At 41.7% G+C, this 12,069-nt stretch overlaps 1 protein-coding gene across 1 annotated transcript; it reads right to left on the bottom strand.

The window, feature by feature from the left end:
- Positions 1-683: 683 nt before the first annotated feature.
- LOC117155720 (uncharacterized) lies at positions 684-5,158 on the bottom strand. Its single transcript, XM_033331989.2, has 2 exons — positions 4,527-5,158; positions 684-1,382 (listed from the first exon to the last, which is right to left on the bottom strand). The coding sequence occupies exons 1-2, from the start codon at positions 4,810-4,812 to the stop codon at positions 1,246-1,248; spliced, it is 423 nt and encodes a 140-aa protein (XP_033187880.1). The 5' UTR covers positions 4,813-5,158; the 3' UTR covers positions 684-1,245.
- Between the last annotated feature and the right edge of the window lie 6,911 nt (positions 5,159-12,069).

Below are 12,069 nucleotides of genomic sequence, written 5' to 3'. Positions count from 1 at the left end.
AGGATTGTAAGTACAGACCTCAGAAACCAGCCGTATTAGTTACCATTATCGAAATGACCAGCTAGGATGACAGCCATTAAAAGCACGAACCAGCTGCTTCCCTTCGTAAGGTTCCCCCATGGTAGAAGACCCTATGGTGCATCACGCATTATAATTAACCATATATATGTATACCGTGTTCTGCCACCCCCCATGTTCATAGCACGTCAAAGATAAGTAAATGCCCCGACACGCACCTACACAGGGTCTACCAAAAAAATCGTGCGGTAATCGTCATTCTTCTTCTGTTTGATCGTCTTTTGCCTTATTTTTTCATGATGTACAATACGATTAATAATAATGTAGACGAGGTTATTCATATTTTACGCGTAGGAATTATAGCTTATTTTTATTAAAATTTTTAATTCTACTTGGTAACGTTTGTGATCATTATTTTGTGCCACCCTATAATTTACCCTGTATGCGTGCATCGCGGCGAGCCGTCATGGTTAGAATCCAGGTGAATGTTACAAAATGTTCGTTACAAAATAGCATTCGTATTCCTCAGCTGCCTAATTTTCGATGATTCCATTTGACTCTCGTGCGTTGAATACCCAATAATTACATACGATCAACGGACGTTTCATTTAGAATTCTAATTTAATTACGAGGAAGGGGATAAATGAATACACACAGCGGAAATCTACGAAAGTACGATCGTTTATTATTTAATTTTACTTAAATGACTAGATGACTAGAGTTTTTTATATTTTTAATTATTCAAATATAGATAGGACTTCGGTATCTCGGAAGACGAGATCAAACAGCGTGGAGTTTTCACTCTTTCATATTCAGTTATTCTTTGGAGGCGCTGCATTGTTGATTCACCGAAGAATCAACCGAATCAGGCTTTCGATGGCTCACTCTGCGATTGATTTAAAGAACGTTTGTCATTACAGACGTCATTATATCTCCATTAATAATAATCTCGTGTTTTGACTACGACGAAAGAATTTTTCTATCTCGTCTAAGTCAAAACATCTACCATAGCGAGCTCATCCAAACCTCCATATATATCACCCGACAAATTATTTACAGAAATAACATGCTTAACAATTGGCAATTAATGCTAACGAGGACAACGTCGATGATCAGTTAATTTACAATGACGACGGTATCAGGGAAGAGCGATGACAAATAAATATACAGGATCCGCGACGCTCTTGCCACGATGAAGTAGCTGCAGTTAAATACAAGCTCTCTTTCTCAGTTTTGTGCCGCCTTTTTCGATGATTTCATCGTCTTCGACGTCTTCGACGTTTCGTTTTGTTGCTTCGAAGCATCTACCGATGAAGCAAGAGGCTTCTTATTCACCTCGCATACCTTCCGAGCTCGCCAATAATCTGCAATAAGCAAAATGGGGTCAAGTTATAGATTAGTATGCACATTTTGCGATTAATTGAAATTTAAAGTACGATACATGCGTTGCTCGATGCATAATAAATTAAGGAATTAACTCGTTTGTAGTTCCTCTAGTCTAGTCTGTAGTTTACCGTAAAAAGAAAAAAGAATGAGAAATTTGAAATAAAAACCGTTGCCATATCTTTGTTCGAAGATAAGTCGTAAGGTTTCGTCGAAGAGTAGTAGAACGACACACTTGTAAAGCTGGAGGGTTCAGTTTATTGCGACGCAGTTTAACGTAGTATGGGGAACACACCACGCGAGAAGCACAAAAATTTCCACAACAAAAGCCATGGACGAACAAAACGTCTTGTGGACACCCTATTTTTGATCAGGTAGTCACCTGAGCACCCTTGCTGTTTCCTTTTTTTACTCAATCTCTTGTCTTTTCTTTGCCCAGCAGGTACGATTTCGCGTTAATGGTGTCACGCTGACTATTTCTTCTTTGTATTCTTCCTTTGTAATCTTTCTCTTTTTTAACAAAATTAAGAAACAATCAGGATTAAGGAAACGAAAATCGATCGAACTTAGGAACATACTTAGCGAACTTGATTTTATTCGATAGTTGAAATTGAAAATAGTAAAGTGAACTAACAGTTGAGTAAACCAAAAACGAGTCAATTATCAAAGATATCGATTGATACTTAAAATGAAGGCACTTAATTCTGTTTGAGAATTTGAGAATTGATCGAAAATAGGTTAGACTTGAAACTATTATCAACGATATCGACAATCTCAAAATTAAGAAACGTAATTTTACTCGATAATTGAAAAAGATAGTAATCGGGGAAACGAGTATCAAGTAACACGATAGCGGGACGATTATTATCAACGATATTAACGGTGTACAAACTAAGAGACTCGATTCTTTGCGATAATGACAAGTGCAAGAGATGCAGTAAATCGAAGGAGCGGCCATGTGTCGAGGACATCACGATCCTTTCTCTCGTCCTCCCTTTTCGCACTGGTTTGCCATATGGCGTGCGAAACCAAGCTTCCTTAACTAACGTCCTCTAGTTTCTCTCCTCTGGCTTGAATTCCGTCGAGAATTTCGTCTGTCAACATCTGTTTCCTTGCCTAGCCAATCTACAAAATATCCTACAACTGCGTATTTTCGCGGAGGGCAACGTCTATCTGTCCATATGTTCCGAGCAAGATTTGGGAACAAAGATCGGGATTACCTTTGTGCGTGGATCCTCGATGTACACCCTCCTTCCTTCTCTAGAGTTTCTCAATCGAACGGAGAATTTCCACCCGAGGATTTCAAAAGGAGGTCAGTTCCCTTTGGATTCTCTAAAGAACATACCTAAATCTCCCTTCTCTTTATTCGAAACGCGTCACAATTCTCGAAGATCATGGACGATGCTTAAAGTTTTTGATTGGTTGATCCGCACGTATATCAGGAGAAAGAAGGGAAGAAGTAAGGGAGTATCTTAACCTGCATTGCTGCTCTTTATAGTCGTAACGAGAAACGGATGGATAAAGGAAATGCAAATGCGATCGTAAGGAGCCGGGTATTGCGACAGGTGGTATACGACCTTCGAAAGGTCCCGTTGGTATCGCGTGTTCGCGGGTCTGATTTAATCGTGGGAAAAGACGCCGAAGTCGTCGCAGCGGTGTAGCGGAGGTTAACAGGTGTTAGTGGGAAAGGGTTTGTTGTAGTGTTTCGCTCCGTTGACTTTTCACGGTTCTTCTCGTATACTTTGGGTCAAAGAATAATACAGCGACTTGTTATCACGCACGATGGTACTTCTGTAAAATAGCCAACATGTAAATACTTCGTGTAGAACGCCCTGTATATCTCGTTTATAAAAGCTACAGTGAATAGAGAATTAATCGAGCAAATAAAGTTAACCAAGTAATTACGGTAAAAGTATTAGTGACGAATGGTCGCACGCGAAATATGCACTTGGCCGACATTGCATGATATCCATTGTGCAGCGAGCGACCGTTGACGTACATGATAAAACTACTCCAAGGTGCGCTTAGGTCCAAAGAATCCAAGGAATGCGATCGTAAGTTCGTCTTACTCCTTGAAAACTGGAGCCCTTCGATGAGTCAGAGGACCCTTCAGGTATTTCGTCCGCCTTCAAACATGCGTGACTCATCGACGTGATTCATTCGACAACCTATGAGAACACTTTCTAGACCTTCTATCCGTTTGCACATCGCTTTCTTATTTATAACGATTCGTCATTCCAACTTTTGCGTCAGTTGTTAGCAATGCAGTCGGGAAACGTGTTCCATCGACCAATTGAACCGCAACACGAATTAACCGAACAAAGATTGTGGTGAACGAGACGGTACACGTCTCTGGTGTACGAAAAGATGTACGAGCTATATGTTAATAGGGAGGCGGTATCGTGCATGCGCGCGTGCACGTGTGTATGTGTGTGTGTAAGAGAGAAAGAAAAGATCCGGAGGGCCAACTACGCTGGTGGGTTCGTAATTTTGGAAAGCGATAGTGGTTAGCCGACAGGGTCGAAAGTTTCTGGATAGTCGCGTAAAACCAGAAGCTTGGGAAGATCAGAAGATGGAGGGAGAGAGAAGGCGGAAGAGACGCGGAGCGAGGCTAGACTAAGAAAACAGGTCGGAGCCACGCGACCGGCCTGCGCTTGCGCTTCTACCTTCCCTTTCCTCGCCAAACGCTGTCGCTTTCCCGCCAAAAATCTACGATGCTCTTACCACCGTACTAACAAGCTTATCAAATTCATATTCATTTCGTGGATATCCCACCAGATATATCACGTTATACACGTTTCTCATACAAAATGTTATTTCAGATTCGTTATTCTACTCCACTTCAAAACTTATAATTACTGAATTACTTGGTAAACTAATTGATATTAAAAACAACGAAATTCTCTCTATATGATCAGTTCTAAACGAACTTTTTGTCGGTTTCTGTCAGAAATATTGAAAAAAAGGATACTTTCAGTTAGAATTTGTTACCATTTATGGAAAACTTATAAAACTCCATGAAATTTTCAGGTAATGCTGAGTCACGCTCGATGCATCACATACTACCAAGAAACCATTTACTTCGTTATTTGAGCGAAGAAAATTGTCGAAAAATCTGTACTCACCGTGCATGCTGGTTTGTCTGGAGTACGGATTGCTCCGTTTTTTCGGCGATTGTTCGTACTTGTCGTTGTGTTTCCTCTGGTAGTTGTTCTCCTTGTCTTCGGATCGCGGATCGACGCCCCATCGTTTCGCGAATTTGCTTCTCTCCGCATCGAGCGCCTCGTGCAGCATTTCCACGGTTTCCCTTGAATTCGGCTTACCGAACAGGCAACGTGGTACGCGCGAGGCCATCGTAGTACTGGACAACACTGTGAAGTGAACTTCGCGACAAATCGAAGCTACCAGCATCTCGAAGACGTCTTCTGTTTTTATAAATCGGATTATCAACTTGCAAGGAAACACTTTTGTTCTGATCCTCCGCTCTCCGCTTCAGAAGTGCGAACGTCTTGACGTATTTCTTATTTTGCAGATAAATTCGAAGGTGTGCAGGTCCGTTTTCTTCGTTTTCATACGTTCAGCGTTCCTCGAAGAATTATTCTTTTTATACGTCGATCAGTTTTCCTCCACTTTTCTGTCAAGTTTTCTCGAAAATTCGTCGCTATCTTTCTTGCAGAGTCACGAGAACCGAACTAAATAAATAACTTCTAGTCTTCACCGTTCGGCGGTCAGACTCGTTCTGGTTGGATCTTCAAGGCAAGGAAGCTTCTTTCGAGCCCACCGTTTGCCGAAGCCACGAGGTCCGGTGCCCTTCCACCGACTTCCAGGATTCAAATCTGATTGGTGCGCCAACGTGGATGCGCAGTAAAAATGGCGCGCATTCACTATCGTTCCATCTTTCTCTTATCAATATGTCCTCGTCTTTTCCAACTTACCAATCACGCTTTTCTTCTCGTTCCTCCGTCTCCCTCGCACTTTCGTCCCTCGAACCGTCCAACGGATTATGCTAAGCGATTTTGGTCAGAGAAGGGACGAGGCTCGCGCCATGAAGCCTACCTTTTATTTTTTTCTAAGTAGCACGACGTATAGAGCGATCACGATCGCGCGGAATACTCTCCTATACGAGTGTGTGCCGCGGTTCCTCCTCTCTAAATCATTCTCAGCTTTTTATCATCTCGATTCTTCGCGCGTGGAAATAAAAGATATCACATTTATTTAGTCAATTTCTTAGCTTATGCTTTTGGCAATGCCAAAAATATAGTTATTTGAACCGATAAGATCGAGAGTTGATAGTTGATCGAATCAATGTCTAAACTGCTCTAAATGATATTTATCTTCGTAGATTAATCGTGCGTTTCGATAATTTACAGTTTGACGAAAAGAAATAGGTTTTGTGATACAAATAAAAAGTTGCGTCCGAGCTTGCCAATTATTTGATAATTTATGAATTCGAAGGGTGATTCGACCGATTGTTAAAAATACGTACTATGTATTTTCGCGGGAAGCCGAGCGTTCTGCGATGAAAGGAAAAAAAGACGATCGTTCGAAAGCAGGTGGACCAGGCAGAAAAAGAGGGAGAGCCGATGTAGGAACAAGTTTCGTGTTGAAAATTGACCATCGCGTCATTGCGATTATTTTTTCTTTTTCACAGCAATGATTACGATACAACCTGATGTCGATCAAATGCAAATCCTCGATGATCGTCCAATTTTAATTACACCGTTCGCAATTTTTTCCTTGAACAGAATATCTTGTTTTTATACCGGATTCGTAGAATTTTCAAAACTAACATTGTGTCACTGCACGCAACGCGATAGGGGTTCGAGTTTTGTATAGCGCATTGTGAATGTGAGCAAATTCGTTCAAGGTCGTAATTTCATTTCGGTACAAGGTGTTATCCTTGATACCGCACTGGATCGGTCGCCTCGAAACACCCTTTCTATTTCGTTTCAACCGTGTATGCAATTAATGCGAATCGTAGGTGAACTAACGAACGTAATGTCGTAATTATGAACAGTGTGTACGAATGTGCTTCGTTGTACATATATCACGGTTTCCATGCGATGAGGGTAAATTCGACCGTTACAGAAAACGAGTTGAAAAACACCATACACCGTAGATCATGCGGGCACACAAGCTTACGTGTGTTCGCATACGTGTAAAGCGGCTTTGAGTGTGACCAAAGTATGGACAGGTGAACACCGTGACCACGATGGTCAGCCGCCGTAACGATTATTACCGAGGTTTGTGATTGCTTTGAAAGATGTTTTGCGATATTCCCACATTATAACCGAGCAACATCATTAGTGGCTCATGATTGTTCAGTTTTTAGGAAGCTCGTGATAGACGTTATTTATCGCGGACATTATATATGTCATATTTTATAACGAAAACCATTCTGCCTTTTTTATCGTTTACTTCTTTCTCATAGAAAAGCCATAAATCGCATAATACAAACATCATAGGCTTCGAATGCTTTTCAGACTTTACTTCAGTCCCGTTTCTAAGGGCAACCGTCGAGTCCTCGAGGGAATATCAACTTCCTCCTTGCTTAAACGCGAGAACATCGATATCCGTGGGGGATTTTCAGTTTGAACGCTCCGCGCTCCCCAACGAGTTCGTTGTTTCCGGTCCCGAGCATACAGACCGGAACACACGGGGAATACCGTGACGTCAGTGCATCGTCGAAAATTAGAGAGAAACCGATCCGCAGGGGTTCTGTGTCAGGATGTAGTTAATACCGGCAACTTTAACTCGAACCCAAGACGATTACAGGGTCGATCATTTTCCATACGCCTGCACACCCTAATAGATAATACGTTTAAGCGGTAAGCAATTTGCCGGATTTTTTTCGAAACGTTCGGTTCCTAACGAACGAATTTTACGAAAGATTCTTAATTCTCTTTATAATATTAGACATTCAAATTTCGAGGTTATAACGTTGGGATTCGAATTTGAAGAAATAAAGATCAACCAATACGTTTGATAGAACAAGCAATTTGCTGGATTCTTCTGGATCGATCGTTTCTCTAACGAAAGGATCTTACGTACGATCCTCGATTTCGTTCACGATTTTGAACACTCAAATTTCAAGATAGCAACAACGTTGGTGCCCGAGTTTAAAAAATAACGATCAACAGCTGACTCGCGAACGGTCAGAATCGGACAAAGACGTAGGAAGTGCGTGGAAAGAAATCGCGAAGAATGGAATTTGAAAATTCGAGACTCAACCCTTTGGCCGGCGCGGCGCAGTCCGAGCAGCTGGCAGCATATGCTCCGAACGAAAGAAAGGAACAGAACGTCACTTTAGAGGACAGCCCGATCAGCGTTGCTCTTCTTTTTTTCGTAAATTCTCCTTGGTCAAGGCACGTCACCCAACATCATCGGAGTAACGTACATCGGTCGGTATCTTTACAAACATCAAAGGGAACAGCCGCCTAGCATCGTCTAACGTTCGACCAACGATAAGAATCCGACTATTACCAAGCAATCGTTTTGATATTCCAGAAACGTGATCTCTTCCGGAGAGCGAAAGTTCTTTTTAAAAAGATCTGTTTCGTGTGTCAATGAAGATTCTTATCTCCGAAAGCTGCTGGAAAATTTTATCAAGCGTCAGAACAACTTGAGGAAGTACGTAGAAGAGTAGAAAGGAGCGGCTGAAGAAGTACGAGGAGGGAAAGAGAGATTGAACAAAGGAGAACGTGTTCGCAATCACCTGTACACTCAGGTACCCTGGAGCGTGCGTAAGAAAACAAAGCTGGCTTTCCACGTGCACGTTTACCACAAGGAAGCCGAAAACAAACAGAATCCTTCGTGTGGCCCTAGTATATAAATGCACCATTACAAAGAAACTCGATATATTTCAACATGTTTGGTCATCTGCTCGCAACGCCACGAGGCGCGTGATCCTTCCTGTTACTCCTTGCATCGCGCGTGAAGTTAACACTTTGATTCTTTCCGATTTCTACTGTTGATACTTCAGCTGTAATCCTTTCTTGCTACACGTGGTACTGACGGGACATTTTTGAGAAATATATTCGTTTATCTCGTAGTCCTGTTGCTGACGATTCCGTTAAAATCTGCTCTTTCCAGTTGCCAGATGGAAACGTCCCGTTTATGTATCGCGCTTGTCATAGACCGAAAGAATAAATAGAGAAGGGGGTGATGTAGCCAACTGCCGGCATTCAGATGTTCTTAAAATTCTAGAACCTCTACGGTAAGCGTAAACGGCACACGTGAATAAAAGATATTCAACCGTGGATGGTGAGCAGTGACTTATGACGTTGTGATTTATAACCAAACGTAGGAAGAAGAGATTCTTTCTATTAAATACCATTTCTCTAATTACATTGAGGAAAATATAAAAATTACATAAAAATTCTTTAGTTAAGATATCCTATTTTCCATTAAAAAAAAATCCGGAACAAGCTGAATTCTTTTCATTTTTTTGTGCCACTTTTGCGTTTCTTACAACGTAACATTACTTAAAGGGTAAAAGAGTCAAATATCTTGAAAAATTATAAAATACTAGATAGGAAATTTTAACCAAGAGGGACGAAATTCGTCGCAGACGGCAATCGTTAAACAGGTAGATGCGTTCTACGAGGACGATTAGGAGTAATTGAGCTAGTTTATCCGTGACAGAAAAATCGTGCATGCAACCGAACCACAGAGGAGGAAGAGGAGGGAGCGTTTAACACAGGATGTTCCTCTCCACCTTGTACCCGTGCGTGCAACGTTGTATTTCGTTCATTTCCCGGCATTAACCTTTCGTGCGATCAAGTAAAAGGATAGAGAAAAGAGAAACTGTACGATCGCTGTGGCCTCTGTCCACTGAGAATGTTCCGTGACATTTTGTTCAACATACATCCGTGCATACTTCGCAAACCATAAACGGTTGATTGAGAGAGGAATTTCAGAGAAAAGGCGTAATTTCAGTTATTTTTTCACTCATACTCCATACTCAAGGTGAACAAGAACGTTTTCTCTCTGACGGAAACAGAAGACCATCGCGAAACCTGAAGGATTTACCTGGACGAAAAGTAACGTAGCTCCGGTCGTATGCAATTAAAAATTAAGGACCAGGTAATATGTTATGGCGAAACGAAACATTCCGCCGTGGAGATCTTTTTTCACGAGCGAACGAGAACAGCATTAGATACGAACAATAAGGGGAGAAGGCGTGACCGAGAGTTTTTCGAGTCTTTACCGATCCAGCTGCTCGTATATACCTACCTTCACCGTTGCTCTCTCGAAACCACCTCCGCACGATAGTTTCTTCAGATAGAACGAATACCGGCAGATCTCTCGAACAGACGCCCAGGAGGGGGTGGAACAGCTGTTCCGCTTAGAAACAGAACCTTCGCGGTCGAACGAATCGCGTGATACTTTCACCCCGCTCTCCACATTACTTCTTAATAATCCTCGTTTTTACACCCACGATTCCTCGAACGATTCGTCATTTTTTCATGTACGCACTGCATACGCGTTTCATCGGCCTATTTAAAACGTCCTACGCAAATGCAGCTGCCTTTAGCCGACGCCTCGTCACGATTTAAGTATGTGAAATTGAAGGAGGCGCGAGTTAACATTTGTTGGGTGTTTCGTTCCAAAAGTCATCGTGTCTGGTGGACTAGTTTTTAAACGGTTGTGGTTACGTTAGCGGTTAGAGCTCGTGGGTGGATGAAAGAAGGGGAGGAAAAAAAGGAAAGAAGTTGGGCCAGGAAACGCAGGATTGCCAGATGCCGAGGGTAATTAAATCGCCGTAAACAGGAGCAGAACCTTTCACGTTGCTTGACGGATGGCAGCCCTCGAGGCAGCTACCATCTTCGAAAACCAGGTCCTGCACGTCATCCAGCGTGCGAATAAGGGAAGTAAGTCGTGCCCGTTAACTGTACACTGAATGCGAATTTTGTCCCTCGCATTTTTGCTGATATCATTTAAAAACTCGTTTTTCCGTAAATAAGTCTTTAAAGGGCATTCATAAATTTTTTACGTATGGGAGATATAACGGATTTGGTGGTCTTTAAATATTACGTTATAGCCAGATGTTGGTGGCAATTAATCGTTGACCGAATATCCGTCGATCTGGGTATTAGATAGGTTCTCGTGTTTCTTCGGTCCAACAGGAAGCAGGAAGGACACGTCCGTTCGACGGAAGAAAAGACGATACATCAAGGACCGCTCATCGATACAAAGAAATCGAATCCTCGGAAGTTTGACTAGATTCTCCTTTTTTGGTCAAATAATCCATTTCCTTTCACTGTAACGGACAGTAATTTATTTCATTATCGCGCGATTGTACGAATATAAGTCGTTGAATGTTAAACGACGGCGATGATTCGGTATCTTTAACTCTTTCACCGCTCATTGTTACATAAGATGTAAAGAGAAGATGCCTTATCTGAAATATTTGGATAGATATTTAGCTCTTGGTTAATATGCACTTTTCCTATTGCAGATTTAAGGCAGGAAATACATATATAACTCTATTCGTGTGTTATCGCAACGATTACACTGCTCAACGTAGTAACTGCACAAATGTGTAAAACACTTACCTTTAAATAATAGTAAACATTTTGCGTTTCCATTTAGTGGAAAATTGCGGTAAAGTACTTATTTGATGGTTTCTCGGGTTACGGTGCTGAAAGGCTAGTACGAACGACAAGGAAAAGGATTTAAAAGTGAAAAACACATAATTGGAAACAGTAAGCGCGATCGAATCTCCGAGAGACCTGGGAACAAAGTTCCCGCCAATTTCTTAAAGTGTGCTCGAGGCAGTGTAACGGCCGCCGGTCCGAGATGCTTCGAAAGTGGCAGGTGCAACTCGAGCCAAACTTCATTAAACACAATCGCATCTGCGCCCTCATACTTCCAAAACGTCTTGTGGCCGATGCTGCTCTTCGAGACGAAGAAAGAAGAGGAAGAACAGGAAGCCTGTAGAAGCTTCAAAACAGTCGGTTGAAGCGTTTCACCTTCCTTTCCTTGCGTCGAACTGCACGCATTATGTCATATAAGACCTTTGCACACGTAACATCGATGAACTTACGAAACGGTACGAAAGACAAGGCGATCAATGATAGATCGATTCGATGTATCTGACCTTTCGAAGCATTTGAATTCGAATGGTTTTTTGTCAATGAAAACACCCGTTCTGGATGCGAGCGTGGAAAAACTAGACGTTCGAGATGTTAGGTTGTGGTTCGTGCCGAAAGGGACCATAGACGAAGAGTAGTTACGGTTAAAACACAAATCGTTTCTTGGAAGGAAGCTGTAGCCACGTGGCTGATCCTTCAGGCACGCGTGCCTGGTCCTTTTGGCCTTTAAGATTTATTGATATTGGGATGTAGTCTACCGGCAGGCATCGAAACGGGATAAGAATTCAAATTAGATCATTATCGGCACGGACAAGCTGACTTTTCTTTTCCGCTAGTTACGCAATATATTTAAATATACTTTTAACAAATGCATTTCGAAAAAATATGTTAATGTCTAATTAGCGTTAACACGTGCTTCTTCGATACGTTTCTGTAAATTGTTCGGTACGAAACATTTACCGATTGTTTAAAATTTTCGTTCCAATAAAATTCAACAGATATTTTCTATTTAATTAGAGATTACGATAGATTTGTTCATAATAATTGACGCATGCATTATACTTGTGCACTA

This window comes from Bombus vancouverensis, chromosome 6 (genome assembly GCF_051014615.1).
Source record: "Bombus vancouverensis nearcticus chromosome 6, iyBomVanc1_principal, whole genome shotgun sequence".
Taxonomy (NCBI): domain Eukaryota; kingdom Metazoa; phylum Arthropoda; class Insecta; order Hymenoptera; family Apidae; genus Bombus; species Bombus vancouverensis.
The sequence above is the reverse complement of the archived record's forward strand: the minus strand, read 5'-3'. Positions and strand labels throughout refer to the sequence as shown.

What these genes read in the sequence shown, in the direction of transcription:
- LOC117155720 (XM_033331989.2), bottom strand. Translation starts at nt 4,812, where the DNA reads ATGCTGGTAGCTTCGATTTGTCGCGAAGTTCACTTCACAGTGTTGTCC. An exon ending in CAGACAAACCAGCATGCACG is followed by an intron (nt 1,383 to 4,526) that starts GTGAGTACAGAT and finishes TGCTTATTGCAG; the next exon opens with ATTATTGGCGAGCTCGGAAG.